We start from the raw sequence: 20,074 nt of genomic DNA, 5'->3' as shown, positions 1-20,074 counted from the left end.
TTACACTTGCCATTCCCGTCCAATCCAGTATTCTGTGCTTTCCCAGGTCTTAATCTCTTGTGCTTCCCTGTACCTGGTTGGCATGACTTCATTGATGAGCAAGGTGGACCTACAGCCAGTTTGATGCTACAACTTCCTGAGTCTCAAGAAACAGTAATGATGTTGGTCTGGGGAATGCAGGTGTAAAGTGCCATTGTAACAGGGGACTTGCAAATTAAACTAACAGATCTATTTGTAAGCCGCATCTGCAAAACAGATATCAAGAAGTGGTTTTGACAGGTCCCATAGACTGGAAGTATCAGGGCCCTGTTTAATTCAAGTTGTACTCTGATCTAGACTTCTCTTTTCATTTATTAATAAAATAAAAATGCAGATGGCAGTGTACATCCCTTGGAGTACCTAGGGTAGAATTTCAAGGTCCCTACACTCTATATGCACTTAGACAAGTTCTAGCTCTGAGATCAGAAACGTCCTCCGCATGGGATTTAGTGAGGCCTTTACTATGGACTTGAGCAATAACCCTGTTGCCACCTCTGGGATGCTCTTTATCCTGGTTGCCAAGGATTCTAGAGCCTGTTTTGAGGTAATGCAGGGAAAAGATCTACCAAAGGTCCCCCTTCATTTGTGAGTCCAGGAAGGGTGATGCCCAGTGAGGAGTCTTCCCGGGGGAGGTCTGGGGTTGAGTTCAGTGAGACCAGTGGGATTGGATTACAAATGAGTGTTGGGGCTTGCAAGGCATGGGATCTGCACTGCTTTTTTCTAGGGAGCCCAACCGTAGGTATAAGATTGTGTATATGGGATTTATGTTTTTTTTTTGGTTCAACTAGATGGACTTGTGTCTTTTTTCAACCCTACTATGTAACTATGAAAGAAAGATGAGCAGGTTGGCAAGCTGGTAAGATGACTTTAGAGAAGTCGGTGTGAAGATCCAAAGAGCTGGTACATAGGAAACTCCAGTTAACTTTCAAAGATGTGACCAATCAGGAACGTGTTTATCACTCCTCATTCCTTTCACATTTTGGCGATCCTAACAACTTGAAACAGGAGAGGTGCACTCTGTGCAGACTAAGGACTCACTTCTAAGCTGCTGATATGCCTATTACACCAAGACATTTGTGATTGTATAACACTGTTTTTAATGCCATTTCATGTAATAAAATGTACCGCACCATTGGCCGCTTTCTACTCCTGTCTTCTCTTACAGTGCCTGGTTTTCCAGCCCACTAAAGACAGCAGTCCTGTTTAGTTAGCTGAGCCAGGAGACCAATGATTACTTTCACAGCCCATGCCTCTGGAATTGTTGTTTTGCTTTGCTAACATTGTATAATTTAGTGTTCATTTTGATAACTTCTGACAGAGTTCTTCAATTTCCCACTTTACTTTGTGGCAGCAATTTTTTTTTTTGGTTTGGACTTAACGCTGCCTCTGTCCATCAATTAGCACCACTCTTAAGCCCCATACGCTATCCAACTTTGATTGGATGGATAATTATTTTTGATCCTCTAGCAAGAGAAGCCCCAAGCTTCCAAGTTTGTTCTCGTTACACAGTGAGTCATAGCAGTCTCAGAGAAGTTGTTTAATTTTTAGAGTTTATAAAGCCATAAAAAAAGGGGAAAAGTTTATGGGGATAAGATAAACATTAAATGTTTACTTTTTTGGAGCTTTTTTGAATTTTTGATAGACAGACACAGAGATCAGGCATAAGTGGAGGTATAAGTGGAGGCATACAGAAATACAGGTCTGCCAGCAACCAATTTTTGTTGAGTTAATATGAGTCTTTTTTCTCACATACAATTTGCAAAGTTTGTATTGTGCATGTTGCAAGCTTACTGCAGGTTGCCAAAGAAAATTACAATATTTGGAAACCAAGTAATCAGAGCCTTCTATTTTAAAATTTTAAAATGATCCCAGTACTTGACTATAAATCCTTAAAAATAGATATTTTTGATGTGTTTTACCTAATAGAAAGTAAATATAATTGTATTTTGTTTTTACCAAATAGAAAGTAAATATCATTGAATGAAACTTGCGTCTGTGTATGTGCAATCATTATTCATGTGCATTAACAAACCTTCTCCCCCTTTTTTTTACCTTGTTCCTGTAGACACTACCAGGCTTGAAAATGCTTGCAACTGACAGGTGCTTGGTTCCTATAAACATAGAATATCCCCAACCCCCTAAAATAAAACAAGTGAAAATGTCACTGCTTGACCATACCTTGAAAAGATTGTTTCGCTCGGTCAACCAGTTCTTCTATAGAATAACTAGCAAGCTCTCCCCTTGCATGTTTTGTTTTGCAGTAGGTACACGCATTTAGGCATCTATAAAATAAAACAATGTTTGTGTGAACAGTGCAGAATTGTCTTGTAAAACATAATAGGTTGCAAGGGTTGTAGCAAACTTGTGAATTCCCAATTACTTGTTCTGTATAGAAACAAAGCCCAGGACATCCCTTTGGATTTTTCGAAACTATTTAAAAATGATTGTAAGGATCTGCATAGCCACATTATTCAGAGCACAATTTTAGTTATGATTTTTTTTTTCAGCCCCTGTAAGCCCTTAGATTTAAACATCTCGCTATCAGTGTACATTGCCGCTGAGGGCTACCGATACTTAAACTATCCACCCCTTCATTCCATTATAAATGCTGCTGCCAAACTCATCCATCTATCCAATTGCTCAGTGTCTGCCAAACCCCCTCTGTCAATCCTTCCAATAGCTTCCTGTCACCCAAAACATACTGTTCTAAATACTACTTAAAAAGCAATCCACAACTCTGCTCCAAGTTACACCAAAAGCCTTTTTATAAAATATCACAAACTATCCCCTTCGCTTCTAAGATCTCCTGCTCTTTAGCCCCCTGGTTAGTCTTCAATGCTCATCTCCAAAACGTATCCAGAGCCTCTCCCTTCCTCTGGAACTCCCTGTCCTAGCCATCTGCTACACTGTTCACCCTTCAGGATAGCCTTAAAATGTATCTTTCTAGGGAAGTCTATCACCCACCCCTAACAAATAAAATTTTAAATTTCCCATCAACTTCACCCACATAGTGATTACTCTATGTGTCAATTGCCTTTTCATAGAGATGGTAGGGTGAGATGTGGAAATAAGGTTTAAAAAAAAAAAAAAATCCTCATTAACTCTTGTGTTACAAGGATTAGGATTGGCATTTACCATTAATATTACATTCTTTACAAGAAAGACTTTCCAAGAAAAAAAAAAATACATTCTTTACTACAGTAATGTGAAATCAAATCATTTACAGAACAGGTTAATGAGGATTTTTTTTCAATCCTAAGAAAATATACAGTTGGTTTTATATTGTTTATTTGTATAAATCTATTTGCCAAACAATATAAAGTGTGCCTGTGGCAATGATTTTGCAGAGAAAGGCTAGGACAGGATTCCCTATTTCTGACAGTCTCAGGCTGACAAAAAAAGTGAAGAGTGGGCAAAGCTGACTCATTCAGATGTATTGGTAACCATAGCTCCTGCTACTGAGGTATGTTTACAGAAAAGGCTAGTGTCAGCAAAGCAGGAAAAGGGACAGTAAATTATAGTGTTAATGAGAACATATTTCAAGTTATTTCAGCCTTATTTTTTTATACAGCGCTCATATTTGTTGTTTTTTCATGTGCAATATTCTAGTAAATAAGATTAGCCACTAGAAAAACCTCTCAGCAGCTCTCTATGCTATGACTCCACTTCTAGATTTAAACAGTTGAGATAAAATATCCATCACATTGGTAGTGCATGGTTTTTAATGAAGCAGCCAACTTGCAAACCATCTTTAGTAGAAGCAAAAACAACAAAACTGATGTGTATAACTACAAATTTGGAATTAAAGAATTTCGTAAGTGACGAGTAAATATAGTTTCCCCATGTACATGTATAGTTACAAATAAAAAAAGCACGTACACGTTAAATCTGTTCATTAACATTTAGCAGATCTCTCACATGTACAGTATATCCAAAAAAGAAAAGAAAATGGCAGGACAAGTTTTTGGGGTGCACCCCCTTCTCCTAAGGTCCAAGCAGGACTAATACACAAAGTATAATACCCCTCACTTACACAGCAATGGTAACTAAACTGGCCTAGTTATCGCGATTAAGAAGTGGGCTACTGAATAGGAAGGGGGGTGGGGGTAAGAGCCACAGACGTGAGGAGTGGTCTTAAAATTGTTGGCTAGTGATTTAGGAAAATTATTTTCTTCCTTATGTTTTTCATGATGTGTCTTCGAAAATTAATTCTGTAAGTTCCGACTTGTTTTGCCAATGTTCTTACTTGTATTTTTGCATTGGACAAGTTACGCCACATTTCTGGAGGCACAGCTGTATGATCCTGTAATATCGCTGTTGTTGCAAGGCTTGGTTCTGTTCTTGCATCTCTGGAATCAGAATGAAGTTTCCTGCTGATTAATTTATGCCTAAAGCATGCGTGTTTGTACTTTGGACTTTTGTGTGCTGGACTTGTGTACACACGGTACGAAAACAGAACGTTGTCCGGGTTAAATTTACTAGCCTGCCATCCAAAATTAGTTGGTGGAAAGTTGGACAACAATAATCTGAAGGAGCGTACCACCTGTCGGATATAAGGCAAACAGTCATCGTGTGTGAGGCTTAAGGTTGGGGGGGGGGGGGGGGGGGTGTCCGAAAGTCAGCATTGCAGGTTGGATTATTATTTTTTATTATGATGGGTTGCAGATCTTTGGTTATCTTTCCTATCCCTTCTACTGCTGGATTGTAGGCGATTAGTAGAAGTAAATGGTTATTTGCTTTTGTCTCTTTGTATTCTAGGTGATTTTCTCTTTGGGTTTTCAAGGCAGTGTTTATGCTTCTAATGATGGTTTTGATCCCTTCTGAAAGGATTCAGCGAGAATTCTGAGGTATGTATTTCTGTCTTTTGGGACAGCGCATATACAATGGTATCTAGTAAATTGGCTGCGTACAATGGCACGTTTGGTGTATTGGGGGTGGGAGCTGGAACAGCGAAGATAGTTGCATCGGTCAGTAGGTTTCTTGTATAATATAGTGTGCAGTTTGTCATAAATAATGGATATTGTGGTGCCTCGGAAATTTACATGTGTGCTTGAATAGCCCATTTTTGTTTGCACCTTCTGTCTTTTTTGTTGAAAATATTATCAATATAGCAATAGCAAGTATATATCTTTTGCCATATGCTGTTAAGTAATTCTTCTTCCAGGTCTGCCTTAAATAGGCTAGCTTGTTGGGGCGCCATTTTACTTCCCATTGTAGTACCCATACACTAAAAATAAATTATGCTTTTGAAACTGAAAGAGCTATGTGTTAAGCTCTGTATAAATGCATATATATATTTTTTTCTACCTTCAAAAACAAAAGGATTCTCCCATTATTATGACAGTGATGACTCCACTGTCAGAATACACTGATCAGTGTTGCATGGCTGCAGTGGCTGATCAAAGACAAGTTTTTTTTTCTGTAGTCCACCAATTAACTTCTGTTGAACAGGGAGGGCACACACACAGATCAAATTTTTAATTTGTGTAGATCCAGCTTTAGAATGAATTCAGTGAGCTCTGTAACATCCACAGCACTGAATTTGGTGGGGATGATAGTGTGTGACATAGGCAATCCTATCCTTGTGAGGGATGTTGTGGTATACCAATTTAACATCTCCATAGTCACTACAAGTGTGTTTGGTAGTAATTAATGTATATTGTTGATCATCCTCAGTAAATCCGTTTTATCGTGCGAAAAACTACCAGTATTTCTGACTAATGGTTTTAGCACTCTTCTACAATGCCTGAGATTTATTTAGTATCTAAACTGGTATGATGAGTGAATATAGAAAGTTCCATTTTGTGAATTATCTGAATTGCACTGCCAAATTTTGTGAAATTAATATAGATGTCCAGTTTGGAGTTGCACACTGTTGAAGGTTTGAAATTGCTGTTGATTTTCAACATGGCACATCCAATGGCATAATATGTTAACAATAACCTCAAAAATTGGTGAAGAAAAAAAGAAATCATACCAATATGCATACCCTTTTATCTCAGACTGGTAAAAAGGAACTAGCCTGGACCTACACTTGCTGCACCAAAGTAGTAAATATTCATTTTCACAATCATGCTTTATTTTTCATAATGACTTTACTGAAAACAATTTTTAGAAATTGTCAAAGTTCTAAATAGAGTAAAGAAAAGGTGGGAAAAAAGCTATACAACTGTTACTTCTAGACTTAAGATGATTATCAATCAGGCTCCAGCAGTGCCAGGATGTTATCTTGATCCGCTCTCACCCATAGCCATAAACATTCATTCATGATTAAAGCCAACCATACATGGATCAAAATTCGGTTCAGCAATCAACTTCAATACAATCGGCCTTGTCTGAGATTTTCTACATAGGATTACTGTCAGCAGCTATAGCTGCTAGCAGTAATTATTGTGTTCTGCTGGCTAAGAATCATCTATGGGCTGCCTTAACCAGATGCCTGACTTTTTAGCTTGTTGGTAGTGTGCAATGAGAGAATTCTGACCTTTATTTGGCAGAGGACCTGTACCGAGAAACATAATATTCTGATAGCTAGAGACAATACATATGATGACAGTATTTGGTATAAGAATCTTTTGTCCACGTGCCTGTATTACTTCTGCACATTTAGAAGAAGAGCAATACTTCCAGAGAACGGACAGTGACAGGGATGGGACAAAATAGATTACTTTAAAGAATTCAAAATTTCTTTTCATTTTAACAGTTTCTGCAACTACTCAAACATGTCTGTCAGTTTTATAGGTTGAATCAACTTCCCTCACTTTTAGAAAGTCTAATCTGCATTCATGTGTGAGGATGAATATAAAGACATGCAATATAAAAAGAGGTTTACTGAATATTACTATGATATGTATTATCAGAATATAATTTTTTCAAATCAGTTTTTTTACAGTAGTGGTCATTTACAAACAATTATGGACAGCTTTTAAAAAAAAATGTATAATACAAATAAATACTCTGAAATGAGTTGTTATAGCAATGACATACATTGGATTAAACCTTTAAAGCGGAGGGCCACCCTAAAATAGAAAATGCCATTAATATTCTTAAAATGTTTCTTCAGTTCCTCCTCTTCGGCGAGCGGCCCTGTTGCCTTCTGGGACATGTGTGTGTGTCCCAGAAAACAAGGCTCCACTGCCTGTTAACCTTAGGATGGCGGCGCTGGGACCCGATCCGGTGACCATATCAGTCTGGGGGGGGGGCGGCATTGCGGGGTCGCTAGACAAGTATGCATCCTTATTAAAAAGTCAGCAGCTACAGTGTTTGTAGTTGCGGACTTTAAAAAGAAAACGGCCGAACCTCTTTTTTTACACACATTGCATGGGCATTTAAGAAACTATAATGCAGATTTGGGCTTTTCTCTATTCTGAATAAACTGATACAGAAATAAACATGCATTTTCTCTAACTGTGCTATATGGGAGTTTCTTCCTTAACCGTTTCAGCCCTGGAAGGATTTATCCCCTTCCTGACCAAGACCCTTTTTGTTATATGACACAGCATCGCATTAACTGACAATTGTGTGGCTGTGCAATGGTGTACCAAAACAAAATTGACGTCCCCCCCCCCCCCCCTACAAATAGAGCTTACTTTTGGGGGTATTTGATCACCTCTGTGGTTTTATTGTTTGCGCTATAAACAAAAGAAGGGCAACAATTTAAAAAAACAAAAAACTAGCTTTTACTTTTTGCTATAATAACGTCCCACATTTTTTTTTTTTTTAACGGTTTTCCTCAGTTTAGTCCGATATGTATTCTTCTACATATTTTTGGTAAAAAAAAAAAAAAATTGCAATAAGCGTATATTGATTGCTTTGCGTAAAAGTTAGAGCAGCTACAAATAAGGGATGGATTTATGGCATTTTTTTTTACTAGTAATGGTGACGATCTCCGATTTTTATCAGACAAATTGGACACTTCTGACACATTTTTGGGACCACTGACAATTATACAGCGATCGGTGCAATAAAAATGCACTGATTACTGTATAAATGTCACTGGCAGGGAAGGGGTTAACACTAGGGGGCAATCAAGGGGATTAACTGTGTTCCCTAGGTGTGTTCTAACTGTAGGGGGGTTGGGACTGACTAGGGGAAGAGAGATTGGTGTTCATACTGTGTAACAGCAATGTTTTCAACTGTCATGAATGGATTACATTTGTTTACATCTCCCAGATAACTTCTCCTTTAGAAGTGCCAGCATCAAAGAGACATAATTGCCTTGTTTGCTCCCTTTTGATTTGCTAAATAAATCAAAGTATTTTGGTTTATTTGCTCGACAAGTGAAAAAAAAAAAATCTGTTGATTTTGACAAATCCTGTGGGCCAATAACTTCCTTTACCCTGTGTGCATGATTATGGAGATAAGGCTTACATCGCATTCCGTTTGTGTCACATGCTCTCCCCTCCCAGACACTGCAGCTCACAATGGGAGGGTTGCAGCAGCAGAGGCAGTGGCATGCAGGATGAAGTGGGCAAAGTGCTGACTGACCGGTTACAGGCTTGTGTATCAGCAGTAAAAATATTGTTATCCAGGTCCCTATAACATTTTATCATCCCACTGCAGTGGAAGCAGGCACAAACTACATGAGCGTGGCAATTCTGCATTCAATTCAGGACCAGAGCAGGATTGTTGGCATACCATCAAGAGTATAGAGAAAACTCTGCAGAATTACTTAAATAATTTGGGCAGCAGCACTTTTTTTTTTTGGAAAGGTGCGATTCAACTATAATGAAAAAAAACACATTGCATTTGGAAAACTATGTGGGTTGTTTTGCAGAAAAATGGACCAAAAATGTCAGCGTAAGGATAGTTCACAACAAAACAACATGCTCCGGATCTGTTCCAAATGCATTTGTGCATGCACATTTTTGACATGCGTTTTTTCTTCCTCTTCGGTTCCCCCCCCCCCCACTGTACTTGGGTCCGGGGCGTTTTACTACATTTCAGTACAGTAAAAATTCAGCATGTTCTACTTTTTTTCTGAAACAGCAACACACTGGAACTGCAAGCACTATGTGCACTATGCAATTGAAAACCATGTAACCTACTTTCTGCGTTTTGGATGCAGAAAAAAACAAAAAATAATAGTTAACTGAAAAGCATGTGGTGTGAACTAGTTCTCGATATCTAGAAAAAGTTTAACAAGGCAATTGATACAAATTATTTAATCTATGTCCCCAATTAAAAGCCTTGACTATGCATTCACACCTTACTCTTGTCCAAAAACGTAACTATTTCTGCCCTGTACCCAGAGTAGGTTTGTTTCTACTGACTTAAAAGAATAAACGTTCATAAAAACAACTAGCTGTAAAGTTGTTATAAAATAGTCACAACTTTAAACAGGTCAATGTTGTTACATTATTTTATCAATCGTAAGCACTCAGTAAAATGATGAGTTGCCACACACGAGTTTTACTTATGTTACATGATCTATAACCTAAAAGGAAAAAATATTTATAATAACAAAAATCTGCCACTTAAAAGAGTGCATTCAGTACTGTTGAACCTATGGGGGGGGAGAAGAAAAAAAATAAAAAAATAAAAAAATAAAAAAAAAACAACAGCACATAATCTAGCACAGACTCCCTGAGCTGTAAGACTTTAAAAAAATGACAGGATGGAACACTTCATGCTAGCATATGGTGCCTTTTCCTACTTTACTGCGTGGCTAAAGTTGCCTTGGGCCAATTTTTTACCTTCAAAGGGACATTAAAAGACTTGAGCAGGAGGACTTTGATGATCTAAGTCATATTCCTAGCTAACGGGTTTTCACACCTGAAAAAAAAAATCCCAGTTGGAGTGCTACATTGTCTGAGACAAAGGTTAAACCGTTACTGGAAGTCAACCGCTCTCATCTAAGAAAGAAAGGTGGGAAGACTGACCAGACAGCATAGATGCTGCAGTGACGGTGCAAGTCAGTTTTAATAGATCTCATGAGACACGTTGAGAAAACAGACATCCCCAAATGCTGTGTCAGCAGTCTCATTACTGATAGTATAAAGATAAAAGGCAAGCTCTATATTTCTTTCCTGTCAGTTTGTACATTCAAGAACTGACATTTGATGAAAATGTGACTTTAAGAACAGCTGCCTTGACACCACAAGATCTGACATAATTCTGCCAGCGAACCTTTCCACATTTGAGACACCTGAGAAACAATGTTGAAAGATTTATGAAGTGAAACCGGATTAGCATGAGCTGGTAATATACAATTTTGACTGTAAAATCATGAATTCACCACCAATAAATCTGCCTCAAGCGTGATTAAAAGCAAGCAAAAACCGGGTGTTGGTATAATCCCAGCTCTTGCAAAGGTTTAACAAGACATATGCTACATTCAACAGATGCAGAATGCCACAAGAAACATGGGTCATGTTGAAAACACTTTACACTTTAAAGCGATACTAAAAACACAGTTTCATTTACATTGTCCCTTCTATTTCTCTATATGAATGATGGCACTTTAACTATTTATATAAAAAAAAAAGAAAAAAAAAAAAAACATGAAACACCCAAGTACCTTTTTCTTTAATCTACATGTAATATCCCAACCCCATTGTGTCTAGCGGGTTAGTGGGCTTGGAGAAGGGGGAGGGAGTTGGCTATTATTTACCACTGTGTGTACAACCCACATATGTGACTCTATAGTCACATGAACTGCTCAGATGTGATAAGGAGGACATATCAGCATAAAAACGCACTGAAAACTGATCATGTGCAGAACTGTTCTGCAAAATGCATTGGGGACATGGACAGAATGAGGAGATAGAAAACAGTAAGATCGACCAGGTTTTTGCTGAACACAGAATTTATTGATAGGGGAGGAGCTGTGAGGACAACTCTGTATGCAGAAGTGCTGTGCGTCGGGGACAAGCCGCTGATTTTATGATGTGGGTTTAGTGACAAGTGCATCTCATAATATATATATATATATATATATATATATATATATACACATACATACATACATACATACATACATACATACATATATATATATATATACATACACACACAGGACACCAAGGTTTGGTCTTGCACGGGTACTATATATCACCAATATTTGGATTATGGTCCCTTTAACCACTTCCCACCCGGCCAATGTACATATACGGCCAGGTGGGAGCCGCCTCCTTCTGACTGGACGTTCAGGAACGTCCTTTAGAAGGAGGGGGATCACACACGCCCGTGCAGCGGTGCGATCCCGATGTGCTCATGTCACCCAGACACGGCGCATCTCGGATCGGCAGGAAGGCTCTGTGATTGGCCCTCCTGATCACATGACGGCCGTGTCCAATCACGGGCGTCATGTGATGTAAACAAACAGCCGGTTGCTGGGCAATCGGCTCTCCTCTCCTCACACGGAAGTCATCTCTGAGGAGAGGAGAGCAGATCGCTGCAGCCGGCTGGTGATCAGTGAGTATGAGCTGTTTTTACAGCTTTTTACTAACTGATCACCAGTCTAGTATAATCCTACAGTGTAAACACACATGTCACCACAATACACATGTCCCCAAATAATAAAAAGACATGTCCCCAAATAAAAAAACATGTCCCCCACATATGTCCCACTAAAATCACATGTTCAAATGATTATCTGCACACATATGTACGTAATCACCTGCACACATGTACATGATCATTTGCGTACATATGTCCGTGATCACACAAACCAATTATTACACACTCAACTGATTTTTTTTTTTACCAAAAACATGTAGCAGAATACATTTTGGCTTAAATTTATGACAAACTGTGATTTTATTGGATTTCTTTTAACCACTTTCAGACCGGACCAATTTGCTGGTCAAAGACCAGACCACTTTTTGCGATTCGGCACTGCGTCGCTTTAACTGACAATTGCGCGGTCGTGCTACGTGGCTCCCAAACAAAATTAACGTCCTTTTTTTCCCACAAATAGAGCTTTCTTTTGGTGGTATTTGATCACCCCTGCGGTTTTTATTTTTTGCGCTATAAACAAAAATAGAGCGATAATTTTGAAAAAAACGCATTATTTTTTACTTTTTGTAATAATAAATATCCCCCAAAAATATATAAAAAAACATTTTTTTCCCTCAGTTTAGGCCGATACGTATTCTTCTACATATTTTTGGTAGTAGTGGCGGCGATCTGCGATTTTTATTGTGACTGCGACATTGTGGGGGACCCATCTGACATTTTTGGGACCATTGTCATTTATACAGTAATCACTGCTATATAAATGCAGTGATTCCTGTGTAAATGACACTGGCAGTGAAAGGGTTAAACAGTGGGTGGCAGTGTAGGGGTTAAAAGTGTTCCTAGGGGTGTGTTACTAACTGTGGGGGGGTTGGGCTGTCATTTAGTGTACACTGATCTCTGCTCCAATCACATGGAGCAGAGATCAGCGTCACTAGTTGCTAGGCAGAATGGGAAAATGTTGTTTATACAGCATTTCCTCCATTCGGCCGCTCCGTGTGACAATCGCGGGGATGCCCGCGGCGATCGAGTCCCGCGACCGGACTCACGGGGGTCCCGACCAGCGCGGGAGCGCGCCGCCGGCGGCGCGCTCCCGATGGCACGGCGGCAATGAATATTGGACGTACATGTACGCCAATATGCCTGCCCGTGCCATTCTGTCGACGTACATCGTCGTGCGCTGGTCGGGAAGTGGTTAAAATAGAAAAAATAAATTATTGTTTTTTTTTCAAAATTTCCGCTTGTTTTGCTCTTGTATCGTAAAAAATAAAAAAACAGAGTCGTGAATAAATACGACCAAAATAAAGCTCTATTTGTGCGAACAAAATGATAAAAATTTAATTTGGGTACAGTGTAGTGTGACCGTGCAATTGTCATTGAAAGTGCGAGAGAGATGAAAGCTGAAAATTGGGCTGGGAAGGAAGGGGGCGAAAGTGCCCTGTATTGTAGTGGTTAAGGGAAGTTTGATAGTATTCAAGGGGTCACCCAGAATGGGTGAGGAATTTCTGGGAATAGCGTTAATCAGGAGAGGACTGACTTAAGAGCCTCCAGGAAGCAGATCTTAAAGACAGGAAGTGGTGCTAGGAGTGGTGGTGAAGAGGAGTTTATGAATACACCTGTCTGAGAGCTTGAGTTTGCTGGAGGCTGCTAAAATACTCAACAAGGACTGTTAGAAACCTTGGGATAAAGATCCATCCATGAAATTTAGGTGCCTTTAGGTGAACTCTGAGGAACTGAAAATTGTTGCTCTACATAAAGATGGCCTAGGCCAGTGATGGCGAACCTTGGCACTCCAGATGTTTTGGAACTACATTTCCCATGATGCTCAACCAAACTGAAGAGTGCAGGAGCATTATGGGAAATGTAGTTTCAAAACATCTGGGGTGCCAAGGTTCGCCACCACTGGCCTAGGCTATAAGAAGATTATCAAGACCCAAAAACTGAGCTGCAGCACGGTGGCCAAGACCACACAGCGGTTTCACAGGACAGGTTCCACTCAGAACAGGCCTTGCCATGGTCGACCAAAGAAGTTGAGTGCACATGCTCAGCGTCATATCCAGAGGTTGTCTTTGGGAAATAGATGAATGAGTACTGCCAGCATTGCTGCAGAGGTTAAAGGGGTGAGGGGTCAGCCTGTCAGTGATCAGACCATTCGACGCACACTGCATCAAATTGGTCTGCCTGGTTGTCAACCCCAAAAGAAGCCTCTTCTAAACATGATGCACAAAAAAAAAAAACAGTTTGCCAAAGACAAGCAGACTAAGGACTTGGATTACTACAACCATGTCCTGTGGTCTAATGAGACCAAGAGAAACGTATTTGGTTCAGATGATGTTAAGCATATGTGGTGGCAACCAGGTGAGGAGTGCAAAGACAAGTGTGTCTTGCCTACAGTCAAGCATGGTGGTGGGAGTGTCATGGTCTGGGGCTACATGAGTGCTGCCAGCACAGGGGAGTTACAGTTCATTGAGGGAACCATGAATGCCAACATGTACTGTGACATACTATAGCAAAGCATGATCCCCTCCATTTGGGTCGCAGGACAGTATTTCAATATAATGACCCAAAACACACCTCCAAGACAACCACTGCCTTGCTAAAGAAGCTGAAGGTAAAGGTGTCTACAGACCTAAACCCTATTGAGCATCTGTGAGGCATCCTCAAACAGAAGGTGGAGGAGCGCAAGGTCTCCAACATCCACCAGCCCGGAGATGTCTTCATGGAGTGGAAGAGAACTCCAGTGGCAACCTGTGAAGCTCTAAAATCTCTATGCCAAGGAGGGCTAAGGCAGCGCTGGAAAATAATGATGGCCACACAAAATATTGACACTTTGGGTGGCCCAATTTGGACATGTTCCCTTAGGGGTTGTTGCCTAGTATTTATGATTATGTGCATACACCTCACTCATTGTAGTATGGACATATACATATCTAGATCTGAGAGATTTTGTACAAAAGAGGTAGTTCAATCCGCAATACACATTTATGCATAGGGTTACATAATACATACAAATTACACACCCAACAGTATTTACAACACAATGTACAGTGTAGGTCCCCTGGCTTACATGATATTTACAATTTACTCACAGAACCATATTTACAATACAATATAAGGTGCAAGTTTACAGTTGGATTACCTGTTAACTTCAGGTCAGCCCATGGTGACTGCCCTGTGTTCCCACACCAGAGTGAGTTAGCTTACTCACAAAGCATTATATCTCCCCTACTTTCTGTAGTGTGGCTAATATAATTCTCCCTAATTGGTCACCGTACCTAGTAAATGTATATTGGGAACAGCCTGATTGGATGAGTCAAAGAAAGCTGTTGTTTACTTCCCAGGTGAGATGTTATCAGGGAAAACAAAAGGCCAAGCTTTGAAGTTGAACTAATTACAGTAACACCAACACAACACTCAATACTTTAAATATATATTTCCCTCTAACTGAAATATATTTCTAATTACAATATTGTACAGGTATTAATGGAGATTTAACTTAAACTCATAAGGCTACAGGGTGTACTTCCATTTATTGCCCGTGGTTTAAACATTAATGGCTGTGTGTGGAGTTATTTTGAAGGGACAGCAAATTTACACGTTTTACACAATTTACATACAAGCTGTACACCCACTACTTTACATTGTAGCAAAGTGTAATTTCTTCAGTGTTGTCATATGAAAAGATATAATAAAATATGTGAGGGGTGTACTCACTCTTGAGATAGATAGATCTATTTTTATTTTATGTTTTAACCCATCCATGGCATTTCTGGTCATGGCGAGTATGCACATGTGCAGGACCACAGTCAAGGATGATGGCACTATAAAAAAAAAAGCAGTGAGGGAGAATTGTTGTGGCTGCCAGGTTTTGCATTTTACATGCTTGTTTTAATGATTATACTTTACGGTTTTACGTGATGAGGCCCCTTTGTGATTTGTATATCCTTACATGGTCCTGACGTTTATAGTAGGAATCAACTGAAGTGATGTGTATATATAAAGGTTTCTCCACTGGCTTGAAAATTCTCCGCTTAAAACGATAATAGACCTTTCTTTTATTAGATTGTCATTCGTTTCTGCTGAGGTATCCAAACCACTGGGGTGTGAGCACTGGAACACTTTATTTGTTACCGGCTGAAGCGCTGAGGCACTTTGTGAAATAGGAATGCACAGAATTGACTAGAAAAGGACTCATATTTTCTAAAAGCACCTTTATTTTTGGCACGATATTAAGGTTTGCAAGCACATTGATTGCTAAAGAGACTTGATTCGAATTATATGCATGGTTCTTTTTAGTACATTCATCGACAGAGATTTGATTGTTTTTAATATTACAATTTAATGTTTCTTCGTGATATTATGATATATAGTTGTGCTATATATTTCAGTGCTGCCAAGTTACACATTTCATGTGATCTTGATGTGTTTAATTAGGGGTACAACTTTTTATGGTAGTGTGAGGGGTTAGCTCGGCAGCGGGTGTGTGTGACCCCCTGGATGGGTTCACAACACAAAGTCAGGCACAGCAGACAGCGGTGTAGGTTCAAAAAAACAAAAGATCCGGTTTATTTATGCTCCATGCAGTGATACATATAACAGCCAAACAAAATAAAACAAGAAAATAAATCCTGGTCAGCTTGACCTCTAACTACACACATAGACTCCCTGTCTAACAACTGGGTACAGCCTTGTGCTGTACCAGTCCCTGCCTTTGTTGTAAAGGTTTTGCCACACAGGCGTTAACTCACCGCACAGTACAGGTGACACACTCCCCAGTCTATACAACACAAAACTGGTTCCAGGATGGAGCATCTCCCTAAGCATGCTGGGGTTTTTTGTAGAGGTCTTAATGAGCCCACTTACTACAGCTGGGCTCATTAACTCTTCCCCTCTAATTGTAAAAGTCTGCATAAAGCCTGAATCTAGGACACACATATTTCCCATCCTGGATACAACCAGGTGATTTTACCTGTGTGCTGCCACAGTAGCTGCTGGGAAGTTTTTTTGAGATATATTTTACCAGTTTATTTAGTTGTTTCTATTTTATTTAAAAAAATCCTTATTCTACAAATAAATAGTTAATACATAGTGCATCCAATCAGAGCATTTAGACTGTCCCCTGCATGCTGGGCTGTCTGAGAGCTTACAGCACAAGCTCTACAATTTGCTGATTGCTTTTGGGCCGGCCATAAAATATTCGAATAGTGAGATGCAAACCATGTATGGGCAGGCAGAATGTTCCAAGTTCATCGAGCCATCAACTTGGGTACAACCAGCTTGCCAGATTTACATGCAATTATCGCTAGCCAGTAGAAATAATCACAGTCTTCTCCCTTGCTCTTCAAAAGGTTGGGCACCCCTGCTCTAGAGCATATATACCTGTCATCCTTGTCTTCAGTGGGTGGCCTTGAATACTGTAGAGACCAGCGCTCATGTATCAGTGCTGCCCTATGCAAAACTTCCCTTTAAATCCAGGCTACCATAATGTATATACTTGCAAGGGGTGCCCTGGATGCACAGGAAATGAACTGAAGGCTGTTGCCATCATTTAATCTGAAAGAGGACCAGCACTGGACCTTGGAGCATATTCTGCAGGGGGCAGTGTCAGGGAGAAGTTTAGTACTGCAGAAAAGGCTGCATTATTTATTTTAACAAGTACTCAACTGTTTTTTTTTTTTCCAATCTTTTATTACTTGAATTACTTTAATGCTTACTTTGTACACACAGAATTGGAATACCTCTTATGTTATGCAAGTGCTATATATGAACTGCTACTAAATGTTATGTAGTCTGCTTTCAAATGTATTCAATATTTGATGTTTCCATAATATTTTATTTATACTAATCAACTTATATTTTTAAGTGACCCTATAGCTGAAAAGTCAAACAAATTACAGCCCGACTGTGACCCTAAAGTGATATAGTCACTTTATCCATTTCGATACCAGGCACCCCTTCCTGCCTTGGCCAATTTCCAGCTTTTGCACTTTGAATGACAATTGCACGGTCATGCAATACTGTACCCATTTGATTTTTTTTTCACACAAATAACTTTTTGGTGGCATTTACTTTTTTTAAAAAAAATTTTTTAATATATTTGTATTCAATTTCCACTTTACGCAAAATAACATTTTTACATCACTCGTCCATCTTTTCCCAGATGTTTATAGATTGCTTTAACTAAAAATAAAATACCCAAAACAATGCAATACTGTAGGCAATAACCACTTGACCTCAGGAAAGGTTTACTCCCCTTCATAACCAGGCCATTTTCTGCTTTACGGCACTGCATTACTTTAACTGACAATTGCGCGGTCATTCAGCTTTGTCCATAAATTAAATCTATGTCATTTTTTTCTCACAAATAGAGATTTCTTTTGGTGTTATTTAATCACCACTGATTATGTTTTTGCCAAATTGAAAAAAGAGAGACTGAAAAGTTTGGAAAAAAAAAGTTCATTAATTAAAAATTTGCATATAATCATTGTTCATATATTTAGGTCAAACTGTATTCTGCAACATTTCTTTGGTGAAAATAACCCAAATCAGTCTTTATTTAGTCAGAATATTTATCTTAAAATTAATAATCCTTATGTTTTCTTATGAATCCCGATGGCCATTTCTTGAGGCCCGAAAGTTCCATGACAGTACATCCCCTAAATGACAGGCCAAGATATTTAATAAGAGGCATGACAGGTTTTATGAAGTTGTAATTTTTTGTCACAATTGTTTGGAAAATTAAGAAATTTACTTATTTTGCACTTTTTTTCTTCTTCATACTGTCATCAGTGTATTACCTGCTTGCTGTAGTGGGCGGAGGGGTCTCATAGACCCCGGTCTGTACCAGCCATAGAGGTGGTGTCCTCTGCTCCATGAAAAAATTTGACATCCATGGGATCGCAGCCCACGGCAAGCGCGATTTGAGAGGCAGAGGTGAAGTGACCCCGGGAGGCAAATTCAGAGCCAGTGACACCATGGCTTACAGCGGTACACAGTGAAGTGCATCTGGAGACCCGCAGAACAGAGATAGGAGTGTGAGGTGGAGGTAAAGTGGAGACAGTGGAGGAGGTATCACCGTTTCAATTGTGGTCTATACTAAAGGACACCAGTAGAAGTTGGCAGTGTTGCACAGGGGCAGCGGCTTTCCCTTTCCTCACTCCCCTCCCTATCAACGGTCTTCCAGCAATCCACTCCTATGTGGGTGACTTTCCATAGACTGAATTCAGACACATCCAGTCTGCATCAGCCAACAACCCAATATGCCTCAGTGACCATATCTCTAGCCCATTATAGTTGGGAATCAACTGATGTTTTATGACTGAATACATTTCTACTGAGCTGCACACAAACTTTGAATCTGCAAGCCAGCACCCACAAAGAAATATATGTATTCAATGCATGTTTCCCTTTCTTGGTTACTAGGAATTGGACTATCTAATCATGTTATCATGGCCACAAAACCCAATCAGCATCATTCCAAGAACGGTAAATTGGTTAAGTGTGTTTGATTAAACAAATGGGTGTGTGTGTGCAGATGTGATTTCCCCAATCATGACAACGTTGTGTTTTTAATATTGTTTTGTAAGGTTTATTCACAGATTTTTGCCATTTTGTGATTTCTTTGGTGATTTTTTTCAAAAGAACATTATTTTTATTCAGCTGTAGTGTGCCACTGAAGTGACCTTCTTGTTGGGTCTTCTCCCCCCATTTTGCTGATGGGCACAGATAGGCTGAGCTGTTGTGCACTGATGGGCAATGATGCTGCACTGATAAGGCTAAAGTTGCGTATCACAGACTGGTATTGTGGTAATATTGATGCCAATTCAGATTTTAATACATTAGAAGGTTCCACTTTTATTGTGTTATTGATTAATAAGTCAGCGCTACACTTTATTTGTTTTTCTAGTGCTAACATTTACTTGTGCCACATGCTGATGTAAAGCAGCATGGCATGGCTCTTTCTGCGTTTTGCGGCTAGGGATGTGCTCACATACACCATACAAGCAGAAGGAGGAATATTTATAATACTGAATTCCAGCAGAGTATAATGTGTATATTATATAATTAAAGCAAGTCAGGGCAATATGTTTATCTCCTGTTTTGGCTAGAGGAGAAGAGCACAGACATGCTTTGCATTTATAAGGCTGTAAACTACCTATCCTGCTTTGTGTTACTAAGTAGTATGGCTGCAGAAAAAGGGGTATGATTTATGTTGAAGTGGGCGGGCTCACATTTAACACATATAGGCCTAATGAACCCTCCTACATTCACTGCAATTCTCAAAATATGATGGGAAGTGTAGTTTGGTTATAGCAGAAAATTAGGAGATTATATCATGTAATCCCTGTTCTAACAGCTCCTCTTTGGCAGAATAGATGCTGCATTTTTTGAATTACAGAGAGGACTTTCTGAAAATTCAGACTTTTCTATTCAAAAGGTACGGATTTCACAAATGTAATAACTGTTTCGTGTTTTGTGTAAGGGGGTGTACCAGCTCTATGTACAAAACACATCAAGTGATGTTAAATGATCCTCTTTTGTGTCTCCCTACATTAGGCAGATCAATAGAAACACACAG

The 20,074-nt window shown here is 39.3% G+C and overlaps 1 protein-coding gene across 1 annotated transcript in view; it reads right to left on the bottom strand.

Moving 5' to 3' along the window:
• CDKAL1 (CDKAL1 threonylcarbamoyladenosine tRNA methylthiotransferase) overlaps nucleotides 1-20,074 on the bottom strand; it is a 1,106,309-nt gene that overhangs the window by 729,199 nt on the left and 357,036 nt on the right. The window contains exon 9 of the mRNA XM_077493830.1: nucleotides 2,218-2,321. Coding sequence (XP_077349956.1) covers nucleotides 2,218-2,321 — 104 coding nt within the window. The remainder of the gene's footprint in view (nucleotides 1-2,217; nucleotides 2,322-20,074) is intronic.

The sequence above is a fragment of the Lithobates pipiens genome, unplaced genomic scaffold, assembly GCF_037356315.1.
Source record: "Lithobates pipiens isolate NorthernLeopardFrog02 unplaced genomic scaffold, aLitPip1_a1.2 Scaffold_19, whole genome shotgun sequence".
NCBI lineage: Eukaryota > Metazoa > Chordata > Amphibia > Anura > Ranidae > Lithobates > Lithobates pipiens.
Note: the sequence above shows the minus strand (reverse complement) of the source record. Positions and strands in the feature narration are given on the sequence as shown.